The sequence below is a fragment of the Lepidochelys kempii genome, chromosome 3, assembly GCF_965140285.1.
Source record: "Lepidochelys kempii isolate rLepKem1 chromosome 3, rLepKem1.hap1, whole genome shotgun sequence".
Classification (NCBI taxonomy): Eukaryota; Metazoa; Chordata; order Testudines; family Cheloniidae; genus Lepidochelys; species Lepidochelys kempii.
The window spans coordinates 128325083-128344360 of NC_136382.1; the positions used below are offsets into that span (position 1 = coordinate 128325083).

Genomic DNA, 19278 nt, shown 5'->3' on the forward strand with positions numbered 1-19278 from the left:
AAAGAGTAGGTGAAAATTCTTCATCCAAGTCATATTCCTTCAGAACAGGATGTTGGAAACATCTTCAGATGAACAAATGGATACATACAGTCTTTTGCATGCTGAACCAGTTCTAAGGTTAAGGCAAAACAATTACTGGAAAAATGTCTAATATTATAAATCTTGCCTAATGACAAGTCTGTGGATTTTGTGCGTGTGCAAAAGCCAAGGGATTTTTGTGTGTGCAGAAGCCCACTAAGTGTATGTCTACACTGCAGCTGTGAGGTTTGATTTCCAGCACTGGTAGACAGCCTGGAGCTAGCTCTGCTTGAACTAGCATGCTAAAAGTAGCTGTGAAATAGCTAAAAATAGCAGTTGCCCAACCTGCTGCCCATGCGTGGCATAACATTCACATTGCTATTTTTAGTGTGCTAACTTGAGCTGAGCTAGCTCAAGTCTGTCTGCCTGTGCTGGGAATTACACCTCCCACCCGCAGAGTAAACATCTTAGAGGTGTTAGAATAAGCCATAAGTCACAGAATAGCTTTTTCTCCTAAGAAGGTTTTTCATATTAAAAAGGTAAAAGTTTAAGCAATGTTTTTAGTGTTCTAAACATTTTATTTTAATAGCAGCAACAAATACGTTAGTATGCATATTCAAGTGCCTTTTGTTTAGTAGTGTTCCTGCACTGAACCATTTGTAAAGTCTTCGTAACCAAGGTAGAGCTGACTCTGCAGCATAATTTTATATGTCTACCAATTGAAAATCTGTGAATATGGCCTAAATTAGAAAATAAACACAATTTTCCATCCTCTTCTTTACTGCAGAACATAGCTTAATTTAAACTGTCATTTTACAAGCAAGATTAACCCATCATTTTTTAATCATTCATTTGCTGTTAGAGACCTGGAAAAAATTGATTAAATTATTATCTTTGCATTAATAACACTGTTGGCTTCTTTTTTTTTTTTAAGCAGCCTTTGCTGGTGGTTACTTTATAGTGGTATCCAGGATACCAGAATTCACTATATACTAGAAAAGACTCAGTACACCTGGACATGTCCATAAAGTCTGAGAAGAGGCCCTAGATTCTAACAGAAGAGGATCCAAGTTGCTCTGAACTCACCCTCATTGGATACTTGAGAGACCTGAAGGAGTTACAATTTTTTCAGATCCAAGACTGTGTGTTAGTTTCTTGTGTTTTGGGTCCCAAATAGGTGTTGGTTCCTACTTTGAGGTCTTTCAAGGCTCTGCACTGTGAGTTATTGAGTGATGCAGATCAGTCCTTGGTCCTGAACCCTCCTCACTCTCTAAAGCTCTTGTGGCCTGCTTGAAATTTGCAAAAGCTGTTGCCTAGATTTCAGTTTATGCTTTCATGAAGCTCTGTTCTCTTAATTGTGAATCCAGATCAGATGCTTAGGGCTTGTCTACAGCAGCACTGCTGTAGCTCTTCTGTGTAGATGCTGCCTGCACCGACAGGAGGGTGTCTCCCATTGGCATAGGTAATCTGCTTCCCTGAGAGGTGGTATCTAGGTTGAAAGAAGAATTCTGTGAACCGAGTGCTAAGTGCACCTGGAATTAGGTCAGTTTAACTATCTCGCTTGGGGGAGTATGCATTTTTCACACCCCGAGCAACCTAGTTGGGTCAACCTAACGTTTTAGATTTCAGAGTAGCAGCCGTGTTAGTCTGTATTCGCAAAAAGAAAACCTCTCCGGGAGGCAGATTACCTATGCCAATGGGAGACACCCTCCTGTCCGTGTAGGCAGCATCTACACTGAAGAGCTAGAGCAGTGCCACTGTAGACAAGCCCTAAGCATCTGATCTGGATTCACAATTATGAGAACAATTAAGAGGGCCTAATCACATCAGCCACGCTATCGGAGGCTCGTTCACCTGCACATCTACCAATGTGATATATGCCATCATGTGCCAGCAGTGCCCCTCTGCCATGTACATTGGTCAAACTAGACAGTCTCTAAAAGAATAAATGGACACAAATCAGATGTCAAGAATTATAACATTCAAAAACCAGCTGGAGAACACTTCAATCTCTCTGGTCACTTGATTACAGACCTAAAAGTTGCACTTCTTCAACAAAAAAACTTCAAAAACAGACTTCAACGAGAGACTGCTGAATTGGAATTAATTTGCAAACTGGATACAATTAACTTAGGCTTGAATAGAGACTGGGAGTGGATGGGTCATTACATAAAGTAAAACTATTTCCCCATGTTTATTCTCCCCCCCACCCCCCACTGTTCCTCAGACGTTCTTGTCAACTGCTGGAAATAGCCCACCTTGATTATCACTACAAAAGGTCTGTCTCCCCCCCCCTGCCCCCCGCTCTCCTGCTGGTAATAGCTCACCTTAAGTGATCACTCTGGTTACAGTGTGTATGGTAACACCCATTGTTTCATGTTCTCTGTGTATATAAATCTCTCCACTGTATTTTTCCACTGAATGCATCTGATGAAGTGAGCTGTAACTCACGAAAGCTTATGCTCAAATAAATTTAACTTTTAGAGTAGACCAAGCATTATTTTGAGACAGCAGTAGTTTAGTCTCCCGTGTCTAATGGTAACGTCTATCTTACATATAGTTTTATACTGTTGCCCATCATTGTCGTATCTGAGTGCCTTCCATGTAAAATGGATAGCAATAGCAAAGTCTCTAATGGACTTCATGAAGTTTCTGGCATTTTCCCCTTTTTGGGGTGAAAATATGCTTAAGGTAGGGTTCTGGTTTTGATTTTTTTCAGGGTGATTTGGCTCAACATTTTATATTGGTTGATGGGCTTTTTTGCGTGGGGAGTGTTTCATTGTTTTTAGTGTCATTCTGGTGGCAAAGAGGTTTTGTAGTATTACTTAAAGACAGTCAGATTCTGGATTTGCCTGATCTCCTCTGGAAATTTCTTCCATATCTGGATCCCCTCAGTTGAGAATTCTTTATCCTTATTTTCTAAGTGGCAGGGAAGACAGGAGCAGTGATCTCTGGGAGTCTTTAGTCACAAATCTGCAGACAGGAGGCAGCCATTTGATGATCGCTTTATGCTTGGTTGAGATGGAAGTGCATTTCAGCAGCAGCAGCTGTGACTGAGCAGGCCTTTTCAGGATCCCCTCTGCTCACCCCAAATGGGGAGGGGGCTAGAAAAGGTGCCCCAAACATAGGCTGTGTCTCACTCATCCGACTGGATGGCCATATACAGTGGAATCACTCAACTCCGCTGCTGAAATGAGGTATGACAATTAATTTTGCCACCTGGAATGTCCGCACCCTTATGGACTCTCAGTGCAGTGAATGCCCAGAAAGAACAACTACCATAATTGCCAGAGAACTGACAAGACTCTACATTGACATTGTAGCTCTTAGTGAGACCCACCGGGCTGATGAGGACCAATTAAAAGAGGATGGAGGTGGCTACATCTCCTTTTGGAAAGGAAAGCCACCTGAAGAGAGACGCATTCATGAGATTGGCTTTGCCATAAAAATAAGATCGCCAGACAGCTTTTGGAGCTTCCCGTGGGGATCAACAAATGTCTTGTGACTCTTCGGCTCAAGCTTAGCAACAACCAGTACGCTACTGTCATAAACGCATAGGCCCCACACTCGATGATGAGGAAGACAGTAAGGAGCAGTTTTATAGAACTCTTGATATAGTCCTCCCAGCCACACCTATGGCAGACAAAGTCATCCTGCGGGGAGATTTCAATGCCAGAGTTGGATGGGATTCCCAACTCTGGAGAGGCACAATAGGTAAAGAAGGTGTGGGAAATGTAAACCCCAATGGTATTCTCCTCCTCAGCAAATGTGTGGAGCATGACCTGCTCATCACAAATACCATCTTTAGGCAGAGTAACAAATTTAAGACCACGTGGAAGCATCCTTGGTCCAAACACTGGCACCTTACTGATGTCTGTATAACACGGGCTATGAGAGGTACCGATCACTATTGGACAGACCATAGATTAGTAAGATCAGTCATGTACCTGCAGCTCGCTCCACCACACCACAAACACCCAAAGACTAAGCGAAAGCAGTACAATGTCAAAGCACTTCAAGACCAAGCCAGCTGCAAGACATTCCAGCAACATCTGTCTGAGAGACTCTCACCTGCCTAACAATATCACTGACATTCAAGAACATTGGGATCAACTTAAAAACACCGTTCACAATGCATGTGCTGAAACAGGGTGTTCGACTCGTCGGCACCAAGACTGGTTTGACAAAAACAATGAGGAAATCCTAGCATTAACTGAGAAGAAAACAAATGCATGTTGTAATGGCAAAATGATTCCTCTAATAAACAAAAACATGAGGCCTATCACCTGCTTAAAGCCAAAGTCCAAAGGAGGCTACATGACATCAAAAACCAGTGGTGGCAAGAGAAGGCCTCTGACATTCAGGGTTTCGTAGACCACGATGACATGAGAAGCTTCTTTCAAGCAACAAAAGCTATATATGGGCCACCCCCCTTACGCTCTCAGGAAGGCTCCGCCCTCCTTAAGGACAATGCAGCCATTAGACAACACTGGAAGGAGCACTTTGAGAGCCTACTAAACCGTGAATCCACAGTTTCTGAAGACACCACGGAATTTATTCCACAGTGCTCAGCAATGGAACACCTTGCTGATCCCCCATCTTCTGAGGAAGTCCGGCATGCCGTCACGAAGACAAAAAATCAAAAGGCACCAGGGCCAGACGGATCCCAGCGGAGTTTTTTAAAGCTGGTGGAACAATGCTCAAGCACAAACTTTGCCAACTCCTTGACAAAATCTGGACCTGTGAAGAAATTCCACCTGACTTTAAGAACACCAGTGTTGTTTCAGCATTCAAGAAAGGGGACAAATCTTTGTGTGGGAACTACAGAGGTATTGCTCTCCTCTCCATCGCAAGGAAGATTCTTGCCTGGATTCTACTAAACCGCCTCCTCTCCCTTGCTGGGGAATTCCTTCCTGAATCACAGTGTGGCTTCAGGCCATCCCAAGGCACAACTGACATGATCTTCGTGGCATGATAGATTCAAGAGAAGTGCAGAGAGCAACACCAGGAACGGTTCATGGCATTCATCGACCTAACCAAGGCCGATTTGGCTATCAATCATGATGCTTTATGGAGGGTGCTGGGTAGGTTTGGCTGTCCACAGAAATTCATTTCCATCATCAGGCTACTCCATGATGGGATGGCAGCCACCGTTTTGTGCAATGGCTCAGAGACCGAACCATTCAGCATTAGCACCGGTGTCAAGTAAGGCTGTATCATTGCTCCAACACTCTTCTCCATTCACCTTGCCATGATCCTGATTCTCTTTCGTGACTGCCTTCCTGACGGAATCAGGATTGAGTATCGTATGGATGGCGAACTCCTCAATCTTCAATAAAAGAAAGGGAGTACTTGTGGCATCTTAGAGACTAACCAATTTATTTGAGCATAAGCTTTCGTGAGCTACAGCTCACTTCATCAGATGCATACTGTGGAAAATACAGAAGATGTTTTTATACACACAAACCATGAAAAAATGGGTGTTTATCACTACAAAAGGTTTTCTCTCCCCCCACCCTACTCTCCTGCTGGTAATAGCTTATCTAAAGTGAACACTCTCCTTACAATGTGTATGATGATCAAGTTGCACCATTTCCAGCACAAATCCAGGTTTTCTCCCCACCCCCCACAAACCCACTCTCCTGTTGGTAATAGCTTATCTAAAGTGATCACTCTCCTTACATCTTCTGTATTTTCCACAGTATGCATCCGATGAAGTGAGCTGTAGCTCACGAAAGCTTATGCTCAAATAAATTGGTTAGTCTCTAAGGTGCCACAAGTACTCCTTTTCTTTTTGCAAATACAGACTAACACGGCTGTTACTCTGAAACCTGTCAATCTTCGATGTCTCCAAAGAAAATCTAAGATAATGAGAATTGGCATCACTGACCTTCAGTATGCAGATGACTCTCATTCTTGCACACACAGAGGCTGACCTGCAAAGCACCCTAAATCTTTTTGCAGATGCCTATCACAGCCTGAATCTCTCTCTCTCAGCATCAGGAAAACCCAGGTACTCTATCAGCCCTCACCTGCTGTGGGAAACTCTGCAGGGCAAGAATTGGGCTCTTCAGCCACTTAAAAACTCACCAATGAACCCTCTTGGCAGACCTCATCCTTGCACCGAGGGATAACTGAAGAAGATTCTCATGTGAGCTGTATTGTCCCAGAGAAGCACAGCTGTCAAAATGGTTCATAGATCAAAATTTGGTCTACAATTTAGAACCAGGGCTTGATCCATTAGTTGCTTTGAAGATTAGGACCAAAGCCTTAAACTGGCATTGAAAGCTGACTAGAAGCCAGTATAATGGGTTCTCAAACAGTGGGTTGGGACCCCAAAGTGGGTTGCAACCCTACTTTAATGGGGTTGCCAGGGCTGGTGTTAAACTTGCTGGGGCCTGGGACCGAAGCCTGAGCCCCACTGCTCAGGGCCAAAACCAAAGCTTGAATGGCTTCAGCTCTGGGTGGCGGGGTTCAGGTTACAGGCCCCCTTCCTTGGTTTGAAACCCTTGGGCTTCGGCTTTGGCCCCCCACCCAGGGCGGCAGGGTTCGGATTCCCCTCTCCCTCCCTCCCCCTGGCTCGGGGCGGCGGGGCTCAGGCTTTGGTCCCCCCTCTTGGTGTTGTGTAGTAAATTTTGTTGTCAAAAGGGGGTCACAGTGCAATGAAGTTTGAGAACCCCTGAAGTATAAGGAGTCGCGTACCTGATGTGCTCATGGCGACCTAAACCATGGAGAAGGCAGGCAACCACATTCTGTACCAGCTGAAACCTGTACTCTATCTTGACTTTCACCTTCAGATACAGTGAGTTACAGTAATTCAGCCTGGAGGTGACAAATGCATGGATCATTGTGGAAAGGGAGCTGGAAGAGAGAGGGCATTTTTATGTACTGATGATACCTGGTCATCCATGCTTATTAAGGAGTCACTCACTTTTCAGCTATTCTCAGGATTATTACTGCTATTAAGTTGATCCACTGCAGTGGGGATCTGCAGAGGCAGTCATAAGAAAAAAATTACTTGCCAGTAACAAGTGTTTTGCTTTTGTATATCCTAATTTAACATCCCCCCCCCCCCCCCAGCTCTACTTTGGAGTGTTAAAAGTAATTTCTTCTGATTTGGAGAGGAACTGAGGAATGGGTAGCATGGTGGGGTCTTTAATAACTGCTTCTTAAACACTGTATCTGAGGAGTGTCTTGTACATTCAAAACATTCACATTTCAGGTTAAAAATTTCCAAGGTTTCTCTGACCTGCTGTGACATTTTTAGAAGATTGCATATAAGAAGAGACAAAATGTCTTATTTATTTTTTTAAAATGTGGTGGTGTTTGAACCGCTCTGGAGTGGAAGCAACCAGAGAGAGAATCGTGGCATGAAGATGGTCTTCCCTTTGAATGTTCCGATGAAAAGTGAACACTGTGACAATTGTTAACTTTTGAATGTCTTTTGCTAAGCTCATAAAAAGCTCAATTAAGGAAAGACCTCACTGTGTATACATATGTTGCTAATTTAGCTGCACAGTGAAAAGTGTTCTGAAGTTGTACATGAAACTTTGCAAGATATGAAGGGCTGCTTTGCACTATATAGTATGTGCAAGTGGGAGCATCACTCTGATTATTGATTATTCCAAAAGTTTTTATGGTATGGACCTCTTTGGATTTATTTACTGTGGTACAGGATAAGGGCTCCCCCTCCAGTGAACCTTCTAAGAAGTGTGGGACAGGGTATTCTGGTAGCAAATAGCTAACTCGTCCCAGATTATGGAATTATATATTATCAGTTTTTTTGTGAGCTACTAGAGCTTTCATATTCTGGAATAAGTAGCCCCTTTTAATGCATTTCCCCATCTTTATTTTGTACAAAAAGGGTCAAAATATTGTACAAAAATTATATTACACTTTTTTACCCCCAAGACAAGAAATGTCAAAATTTAGGTTGCCATGTGCACTTGACTGTGCATATGCATTACAGTATAGTTTTTAATTACATGATCACATCCTAATTCTCAAATGCAGACCTCATGTAAAAATGTCTAATATATGTTCATTGGTGTATTGACTTAAGTTAAAAAAGAGAAGCTATTAGAAGATGCTACACAGTGTTGGAGAATGAAGTTGCATGATACTGGATTTGATAAAGCTTGTATTGTAATATATAGGCACATGTATCGGGGTACAGTTGAGGTTTTATGTGCAATTTTAGCTTTGTAATTTCCTGAATTTTGGCTGCTTAATGGTGCAATCATAGTTTTCTTAATATATATTTTTTTTAATAGTGGAATTAATTTAGCCCTTTAAACATAGCAGTGTCCTTTTGTCTTATGTCCAGGAGTTGATAGAGAATGTAGTGGCTGTTGCAGAAAATACAGCTGATGAACTAGCTCGTAGTGATGGCAGAGAAGTCCAGCTAGAAGAGGATCCTGACCTGCAGCTGCCTTTTCTTTTGCCAGAAGATGGCTATTCATGTGATGTTGTCAGAAATGTTCCAAGTGGTTTACAAGAATTTTTAGATCCACTATGCCAGAGAGGTCAGTCCTGCTACTATTAAACTGTATATTGTCATTTTTCTCTAGTATAGTAAATGTAGAACTTGAGGTATGTTTAGAGGTATTTATTATTTTTTTCTCAATCACAATAGTGTTCAATCCTCATTTCATTATCCTTTGCTTTACACTTTCATTAAACGATTTAAATTTACCTCACTCACATGGTATGTAAAACTTGTATATACTTTTCTGCATTTTACTTTCGTATGACATTGTGAATCCCCTTGGCATAGTGCATGTTTATTTCAGACTTCTAAATAATTGAAGTGACCTTCTGTGTGTTGACAGCGTGTGTTTAGTAACCACCTACATCAAGGTCTTTATACATGGACCTGTAGAAAGAGAGAAATGTTCCCTGTGTGGTCCTTCCTTTTGTAAAGTGCTACCACTTTGGATCCTGCAGAAATGAAAAATAACAGGAAAGACAGGAGATACATGGCATGAAAGAAAATTGGGAGAAAGTGCATAAACTGGAAGAGGAGGGAGAAAGGGCAGTGTGTCTCCTTTGTGTTCTACCAAGTCTTTTCAAAGGCACAATACTACCAAGAACTGCTGCTTTGGTTTTACAGCCAGTCCTCTGTCTGTAGAACAGCTTAAGTTCAAAGAAATCATAAATGACCCCTTAATGTTTAGTAAGTGCATTGGGTTCTTCAGGTGGAAGATGCTTTTAAGAACTGTAAGGTTGTGGTGTTAATCATGTGCTTGTGACAGTGTGTAATTCTTACATGCCTGTAATCTTTTGTTCAGCATACACAATTCAAAACTTTTAAACAGATAAGGATAAATATTGCTGTATGGTATTAATGCACCAGCAAAACTGTTACTTTTAGCTGTGTTTCACCAACTAATTCTTTGAGTGGCACATGTTCACTTGTGCTTTTTTCCCCTCTAGGGTTTTGCAGGCTGACACCTCACCCACGTTCACCAGGCACTTGGACAATGTATTTTGAAGGTGCAGACTATGAAAGTCACCTGTTACGCGAGAATGCTGAGCTAGTAGGTATTCATTTTGGGGTAATTCAGAGCAAGAGTCTGTAAATATTAACCTGCAGTGAACTATATTTTGTGCGTACTCAGTTTTTATCCTTATTCCAAAGAATAGATTTAATTGCTGTTTATTATTTGGCTTCTTAGGCCTGGGCTACACTGTGGGGGTGAGGGGGTTTCAAACGAAGATACTTCGACTTCAGCTACGCGAATAGCATAGCTGACGTTGTGTATATTAGTTCGACTTACCTGGCCGTCCTCACGGCGGTGAGTCGACTGCGGCAGCTCCCCCGTCGACTCTGCTTACTCCTCCTGCCGAGATGGAGTACAGGGTTCGATTCGGGGATTGATTTATCATGTCTAGACAAGGCGCAATAAATCGATCCCCGATAGATTGATCGCTACCTGCCGATTCGGCAGGTTGTGAAGACATACGCTTAGCAAAGAAAAATAACAATTTGTAGAAATGTTTCAAGATCAGCTTATATCAACGTTTCCCTATCTTTGTCATAGCATGCCTATCATAAAGTAAACAATTTTTCAATGGGGAGCAGAAGGCAAAGGAATTTCCCTCAAAAATACTATTAAACGATTCATTTTGAAAGTATATTTTAAATTTGTGTGTACAGGGCAACCTGTTTGTTTACTTGGGTATTCTTTTCTGCTTTGGGCTGTGTAAACCAGCAGCCAGCAACTAAATATTAATATTGAATATTCAATAATCTAGCACATCTGTTTTTGCCAGATCTTCAGGGAAATGTATTCTTGGGTTTTGGTTTTTTTCCATTTTCATTTTTGTTTTGCTTGTTGGAGCACTCTTGGGCAACAAGACTCAGTCTGAAAAACACTTATTTTACTTTTTTGTAAAAGACCAGTACTACTTCAGTGAGAGGTTTGTGTCATAGCCTAAATATTTTGATATTGTTATAATTGCATTAGTTTACCAAAAATATAATATGATGAAATCAAGAAAACCAGAATTAAAGCAGAACGTGCCATCCCCCTACTCAGCTGCTTCGAAGAAATCATTAGGATGGAGTGATAAAGTGTCTGCCAAATTGAGAGATGGGGACTCAAGAAATCCTAAACCCAAAGGTTTTTTCTTCATCCTTTCTAAAGCTGATGCAACAGTGGCATTCCTGGCAAAGGAAATGGCAATTCCTGCTAAGAGGGATTCTTTCTCAGAAGACCCTACAGACAGGATGGTAGAAATCATCATTAGACAGGATTTTCAAACTGCCTTTAGGAGCCTCGCTGGGAATTTTTTTTTTTTTTAAACCACAATATCCTGGTTGCAATAGCATAAAGAAGCATAGCCCCTTAGAACCATGCCAAATTTAAGTTGTTAGTAAAGAAAAAAATCTCCTTCCAATTCAGACAGTCACTGTTACTGAGACCCATCCTGCCTTGGTCCTAAAATAGACTTGAGGGCATGTCTCATTTAAGACATCTGGTGCTAATAGGCATCAGAAAAGTGGGTACAAGAGGTAGTGGAGCTGAGGTATTCTCTTGGGCTTCAGATTCTTCCACACCGTTTTTTCATCTCCTCACCTCAAGCAGTGATAAAAAGTATCAACTCATCCTGAAGGAAATCTTGTATGCCCTAGAGCTAAGGGCAGTAGAACTTGTCCCTTAAGAAAAGGTAACAAGGTTCTACTCCATATTCCTCATAGTAAGAAAAAGCTCTGGAGGAGTCTCGGCTGTGTACACTCAAAAGGCTAAAGGAGTTGATGAAGAAAACAAAAGTCAGGATGGAGACTGTCTTCCTCTGTCTCTGTAATCTCTCCAGGAAACTACCTCATATCAGTGGACCTGTCAGAGACTTACAATATGACACTTTCATCAGCCAAGTCTTCAGTTCATCCATAGCAGTTGTTGTCGTTAATACAAAATGTTACACTTTGGTCTCACTTACCCCTCCAGGAGTGTTCACAAATAATGATAATAGATTAGATGACTTGTCTGGGGATTTGTCTGTACCAGTTATTAGATGGTAGATCTCTTCATGACACAGTTAACGCTAATGGAGCTATTGCAAGGGTCTACTCTCCATCATCTGAATAGATGGGATAGAGTTTGCTTATGTATTCCAGTTTCTAATACTTTGAATCTGATTGATTGGCTACTCAGTGATAAATCGTAAAACACATTGGATGCTCCTACAAGATAAATGGCTCTTCTGGCCTCATGCAGGCATTCCACCATCTCAGACTATACAGGAGTGTGGACAAAAAGGAATAACAGCCAAAGGAAACAAAGTGTTTCAGCTCTTCGGGATTAGATCTCTGACCATGACACCTCAGGCCTCCTCATTAAATAATGCCATAAATGCAGGCTCATCCAAGTCTTATCGTATTCATGCTCTTTGGGACAACCTGTCTAGCCAAGCCAAAAATTAAAAATGTCTTCCAGTAAATAGTGGAATATAGTATAAGACATTACAGTTAAGAAGTGAACAAACCTGAACTGCCTCCAGTATTTGGAAACGGAGGGTCAATATTCCAGAAGTCTTGGACTAGTTAGAGACCAGTCACAAAAAGGAAGTAATCAAGTAACACATTGTCCATTTGTCACTAATGTAAGCTAATATCACCCTGAATTACATACAGTAGATCTCATGAGTAAGAAAGTGCCATTTTTAAGTTGCTTTTTTAAAAATAATTTTACTTTGTGAAATCCATAATGAAGTGGATAATTTGGTTCTAGAGCAGGTGATGACGACTTCTTTTTGAGCCACCGATTTTTTTGAGAGTTAAAATTGAGTTTTACTCCTGGTGGGTAGTCTGTAAAATTTTTAAAATAAATACTTCTGAAGATTTGCTTTACATTGACTTAGTTTCTAACCCTTTGCAAAGGAGCTGAAAGATGGAAGCAGTGACAAAGCTATATGTTCCCTGGGTCTTGTGACTTTTTCCTCTACGTAGTGTTTTTGGAGAAATCTGTCATTTCTCCAGTGGGTTTTTAATGGACTTGAAACCTGATTGTGTTCCAATTTAAATCAATGGAAAAACTCCTATTAAATAAAATGGGAGCAGGCTCCTGTTTTGCCGCAGTCTTTGGCACAAGAGTGCTGGGGTAGACTTCGCTGAGCATTTCCTTGCTTTTAAAAAAAAAATTTAACTTTGCCACAATGGTGTTTCATTTTTTTAAATTGTGTAACTTTTGTCTTATGAAACTCGCAGTGAGAGAGTTTTGCTTCATTTGGACACTACAATGGGCTTCATATACTTAAGATTGTAGTGTCACTTACATTACCTAACAGGGTATTGGCACCATAAGAGAATACCATGAAAATTACCTACTGCAAATATTCACTGGTGATTTTTTTCAAACTTAAATGTCTTGCTTGCTTTTTTGTGAAGTATTAAAAGGTTTTAATCTGCTCTTAAAATATTTATTGCCCCAGTATTTTTGCACATTAATTTTGTTTTCTAGAGGTTGGGTTTAAAAAAACTGAAACAAGGTTCAAAGAGCACAGTTATCATAAAATGATTTAACTAGTTTTCAGCTTTTATTTTTGTTAAATGATTTTAGAATTGTAGATCTCTTAGACCTCAGTAAATTTTTAGGTAGACTTTGGCCTTTCCTTTGGCAGTGATCTGAGCACAGATGTAATGCTGATAACCTCTCTCTAAACTAATACTAATCAAGAGTCACAGGTGTTAAAGTGAAAATGATTTGTAAAATGAGCTTTTGTATGTCAACAGGTATTCCATCCAATCATTCATTATTGTTTATTTTATTGATTTAGACTATTTAATGCAGAAATCTTCATACTCAGTTTTGCTGTTAATGCAAACTTACATGTTTGTTTCCCTCCCTCCCCCCTATTTGATAGGCTCAGCCTTTGAGGAAAGAACCTGAAATCATCACAGTAACATTAAAGAAACAAAATGGAATGGGCCTAAGCATTGTGGCTGCTAAGGTATGAAAACATATTGCAGTAAAATCATCAAGCAACACTTTTTACTTTAACATTTCCTTAAACATGTCCTGGGAAAGTCTATGTTGCATACCATATTTAGCCTGCTAGGTTCCTGGCTATGAAATGCTGGTCTATAAAATACACAGAATCTGAACAAAGTAAGAGAAACAACAATTTAAATCAGAAAATTTTAATATTGAAATTGTGTCCTATAATGAATTTTTGGATTTAATTTTGTAATTTGGCACTCTTAATATTGACCATATCACACTAATTGTTAATATATTACATTCATACTTGCATTTTTTTAAGTTAAATATTGATGCTATCAACCCTTTGTATTTGGATATTTAGGTTTTGATCTGAGTGTGAAAAGATAATGAAAACTGATTCACTGCTAAAAAAAAGTAGTAGAAACTCTTTATGATAAGGAGTAATAAATGCCAGTTTTTATGGAAGTGTTATATTTTTATATGCATTAAAATTTAAAAATGAGTTGTTAAAAAATTATTCTAGTATGTAAATGGAAGTTTCTATCTACTGTGTAGTGAACTGAAATTAGGTGCCTATGTGATTTTAATATTTGTTTCATCTTATTGATCTATAAAATACTATATGCAGAGTAGCTGGGCCAAGAGGAGGCTCCCTTTTGAAAGTTTGCCTTATAAGGGGTACTGGCTATAGATCCGTCTTGCCTGTGGTAACATAAAGAATGCACATATTACTCCAGCCACCAGATGGAGGGCTCTACCTATTGGCTAGGTCTGTCTATTATATGGGCTTTATGTAGCAGACACAACATTCTCTTGATTTTCAGCTTTTAGTGTGATTTATTTATTAATAATTTATATAACTGTGGTGCCCAAAAGCCCCAATCATGAGTAGGCCATGAACAAACACATGAAGAGACAATGTCTTTTTGCTGTGTAGTAGATGACCTATGTCAAAACACTTAAGTTACTGTCCCAACGAGTTTACATCCTAAAGATGCTATTATCTGACGGCTTTTAAACTGTCAGACATGACTGAGTACTTGTAAAGATTTTTCTTTTAGCTGAAATTTTGCATATTTCAGAATGTGTTTCTGCTTGAGGGGTGGTGGAGTTTTGATTATTTTGTATTTATTTTTAATGTTCTGTTCCTGCCATCGGGGGTTGGGGGGGTTAAGGAGTATACACCTAATTAGCATCTTGGACTACAAGAAAATAATATCAAAATCTGAGAAATTAGAGACTAAAAATTTTAATTTTGTGCTATTGACATGTTAGTGCAGTAGTAGTTTGAAAGACTAATAGTACATGAGTATTGAGAGTACCCCAATTTATCTGCACATCAGACTTCTGACTGCCAACTGAATTTCAGTTTAGGGTTTGCTCGATATGGAAGTGGAACTGGTTTATTAAATTGATGAGAAGTCCTAATTTAGCGTGAAAAAACTTTCTCATGTAAGGAGGAGCAGGGATATGAGATGGGGAGAATTGCTGTTTCCATTGGAACTGACTTCCCTGTTGGGTACACAGTTTTCACTGACAGCATACTCCTAATTTATAGCAGCAGTACACAACTGGGCTACTGCGTGGTGTCGAAATAAGTTTTAAAAAGTTGAGGTTAAAAAAATTATTCTCACCTGTGTGAAAAACTAGTAAGAAGCAGATGTTCTGTTTCCTTATCCTGATGTTAATCTATGGCTATGTAGAAAATCTTTTTTGCCCAGCTAATGCGTATTTGAAATAGCAAAGTAAATAGTGAAATCTGTTATGTGACTACTTAAGAAACCAGTAGAATATTGGTTGCATAAAAGAGATGGTCTTTCGTTGAAAGCTGAATCAAATGGTCCTAGAAATAGAATGGAGATATTTTTCAAGTGGTTGCTTAGAACAGAGAATTGCTTATTAGAGAGAGCTGTTTTTTCAGTTTTTCTGTATTATCATAAAAGTAATAAAAGGTGCAAAAAAGTGTACCGGCAGTGCAATTTCCAAAGTTGTGTAGAAAAGAGCAATTGAAATTATGTAAATGGTATTTGAGAAGCTGTAACAGTGAATACACTTTCTCATTTTTTGTTACTTTCCTTATCTATTGACTCTTGGTTTTTCCAGTGGATTTCAGTCATATATTTTGCATTGGTACAGAAATTGAAATTCTGGAATGAGGGGAGAATGCAGTTTTGTTTTGTTTTTGTTCGTTGTTTTTTTCCCCTGCAGAAAACGAGGAGGGAGAGAGATATTATATTTGTTGAAATTTGCCAGGTCTAAAAAATCATTATGCTGTGAAATGAAGTTCTTAAAAGTATGGACTATCCAAAAAGACTTAGACCGCATGTGTCAGAGTGGAATTAATTTGTCGGTTGCACTCGCACACCATTGTTAACATTTTGCAAATTGTTTTTGCAATATTTCTCTTCAAAATTGGAAAAGCATTGACTTTCAAATAATAATGTAAAATTATATTTTATTGTAAGAAATGAAGGCCTCTCTCTGTGCTGCAGGTGGAACTCTTGGGCCCTTAGATGACAGGAGTGCTTCAAAAAAGGCAATAAAACCTGAAAATTACAATGATTGCTCAGTAGATGGCAGTGTTACAAATAATACAAGTATCAGTTTACTCGGCTGGAGATACTTTTATACTTCCAGTGCTAAAGTTTAAATTATGAATATAGATCTGTCTCTGACTTCAGTGACAAAAGAACTGTACTCATTTCATTTAATTTCCAATAAACCTGGACAATTGGAAAAAGGCAAATATATTGCCTATCTTTAAAAAAGGGAAGGAGGAGAATCCAGGGAACTACAGTCTGCTCAGCTTCACCACAGTCACTGGAAAAATCATGGAGCAGGTCCTCAAGGAATCCATTTTGAAGCAGTTGGAGGAGAGGAAGGTGATCAGGAACAGTCAACATGGATTCACCAAGGGCAAGTCATGCCTGACCAACCTGATTGCCTTCTATGATGAGATAACTGGCTCTGGATATGGAAAAAGTGGTAGATGCGATATTCTTTGACTTTAGCAAGTTTTTGATATGGGTTCCCACGGTATTCTTGCCAGCAAGTTAAAGTAGTATGGGCTGGATGAATGGACTATAGGGTGGATAGAAAGCTGGCTAGATTGTCAGGCTCAACGGGTAGTGATCAATGGCTCCATGTCTAGTTGGCAGCTGGTACCAAGCGGCGTGCCCCAGAGGTCGGTCCTGGGGCCGGTTTTCTTCAATATCTTCATAAATGATCGGGAGGATGGTGTGGATTGCACCCTCAGCAAGTTTGCAGATGACACTAAACTGGGAGGAGAGGTAAATACGTTGGAGGGTAGGGATAGGATACAGAGGGACCTAGAGAAATTGGAGGATTGGGCCAAAAGAAATCTGATGAAGTTCAACAAGGACAAGTGCAGAGTCCTGCACTTAGGACGGAAGAATCCTATGCACTGCTACAGACTAGGGACCAAATGGCTTGGCAGCAGTTCTGCAGAAAAGGACCTAGGGGTTACAGTGGACGAGAAGCTGGATATGAGTCAACAGTGTGCTGTTCTTGCCAAGAAGGCCAATGGCATTTTGGGATGTATAAGTAGGGGCATTGCCAGCAGATTGAGGGACGTGATCATTCCCCTCTATTCGACACTGGTGAGGCCTCATCTGGAGTACTGTGTCCAGTTTTGGGCCCCACACTACAAGAAGGATGTGGAAAAATTGGAAAGAGCCCAACGGAGGGCAACAAAAATGATTAGGGACTGGAACACATGAGTTATGAGGAGAGGCTGAGGGAACTGGGGATGTTTAGTCTACGGAAAAGAAGAATGAGGGGGGATTTGATAGCTGCTTTCAACTACCTGAAAGGGGGTTCCAAAGAGGATGGCTCTAGACTGTTCTCAGTGGTAGCAGATGACAGGACAAGGAGTAATGGTCTCAAGTTGCAGTGGGGGAGATTTAGGTTGGAAATTAGGAAAAACTTTTTCACTAGGAGGGTGGTGAAACACTGGAATGCGTTACCTAGGGAGGTGGTGGAATCTCCTTCCTTAAAAGTTTTTAAGGTCAGGCTTGACAAAGCCCTGGCTGGGATGATTTAATTGGGGATCGGTCCTGCTTTGAGCAGGGGGTTGGACTAGATGACCTCCTGAGGTCCCTTCCAACCCTGATATTCTATGATTCTAAGGTCAAGTGCGGAGTTCTGCACTTAAGACGGAAGAATCCCATGTTCTGTTACAGGCTAGGGATCGACTGGCTCAGCGGCAGTTCTGCAGAAAAGGACCTGGGATTACAGTGGACAAGAAGCTGGATATGAATCAACAGTGTGCCCTTGTTGCCAAGAAGGCTAACGGCATGTTGGGCTGCATTAGTAGGAGCATTGCCAGCAGATTGAGGGAAGTGATTATTCCAATTTATTCAGCAGTAGAGAGGCCACATCTGGAGTGTCACGTCCAGTTTTGGGCCCCCCACTGCAGAAACGATGTAGACAAATTGGGGAGGGCAACGAAAATTATTAGGGGGCTGGGGCGCACGATTTAGAATCAGAGAATATCAGGGTTGGAAGGGACCTCAGGACATCATCTAGGTCAGCTCCCTGCTCAAAGCTCCCCAACTAAATCATCCCAGCCAGGGCTTTGTCAAGCCTCACCTTAAAAACCTCTTAGGAAGGAGATTCCACCACCTCCCTAGGTAACCCATTCCAGCGATTCACCACCTTCCTAGTGAAAAAGATTTTCCTAATATCCAACCTAAACCTCCCCCACTGCAACTTGAGACCATTACTTCTTGTTCTGTCATCTGGTACCATTGAGAACAATCTAGATCCATCCTCTTTGGAACCCCCTTTCAGGTAGTTGAAAGCAGCTATCAAATCCCCCCTCATTCTTCTCTTCTGCAGACTAAATAATCCCAGTTCCCTCAGCCTCTCCTCATAAATCATGTGCTCCAGCCCCCTAATTATTTTTGTTGCTCTCCGTTGGACTCTTTCCAACTTTTCCACATCCTTCTTGTAGTGTGGGGCGCAAAACTGGACACAGTACTCCAGATGAGGCCTCACCAGTGTCAAATAGAGGGGAATGATCACGTCCCTCGATCTGCTAGCAATGCTCCTACTTATACAGCCCAAAATGCTGTTAGCCTTCTTGGCAGCAAGGGGGCACTGTTGACTTATATCCAGCTTCTCGTCCACTGTAACCCGTAGGTCCTTTTCTGCGGAACTGCTGCCTAGCCACTTGGTCCCGAGTCTGTAGCAGTACATGGGATTCTTCCATCCTAAGTGCAGGACTCTGCACTTGTCCTTGTTGAACCTCATCAGATTTCTTTTGGCCCAATCCTCTAATTTGTCTAGGTCCCTCTGTATCCTATCCCTACCCTCCAGCGTATCTACCTCTCCTCCCAGTTTAGTGTCATCTGCAAACTTGCTGAGGGTGCAATCCCCACCATCCTCCAGATCATTATTGAAGATATTAAACAAAACTGGCTCCAGGACTGACCCTTGGGGCACTCCGCTTGATACCAGCTGCCAACTAGACATGGAGCCATTGATCACTACCCACTGAGCTTGATCTAGCCAGCTTTCTATCCACCTTAGAGTCCATTCATCCAGCCCATGCTTCTTTGAGAAGAAGTTTGCAGACGAGAAGAGTGAGGGGGGATCTGATAGCAACCTTCAATTACCTGAAGGGGGATTCCAAAGAGGATGGAGCTAGGCTGTTCTCAGTGGTGGCAGATGACAGAACAAGGAGCAATGGTCTCAAGTTGCAGTTTGGGAGGTGTAGGTTGGATAATAGTTTTTCCTATTTCACTAGGAGGGTGGTGAAGCACTGGAATGGGTTACCTAGGGACGTGGT

At 41.0% G+C, this 19278-nt stretch overlaps 1 protein-coding gene across 18 annotated transcripts in view; it reads left to right on the plus strand.

Annotated features, from left to right (window-relative positions):
• AFDN (afadin, adherens junction formation factor) overlaps window positions 1–19278 on the plus strand; it is a 213269-nt gene that overhangs the window by 144208 nt on the left and 49783 nt on the right. For all 18 annotated transcript variants that reach the window (XM_073337925.2, XM_073337933.2, XM_073337939.2 and 15 more), the window contains 3 exons: window positions 8345–8543; window positions 9454–9557; window positions 13387–13473. In XM_073337925.2, coding sequence (XP_073194026.1) covers window positions 8345–8543; window positions 9454–9557; window positions 13387–13473 — 390 coding nt within the window. The remainder of the gene's footprint in view (window positions 1–8344; window positions 8544–9453; window positions 9558–13386; window positions 13474–19278) is intronic.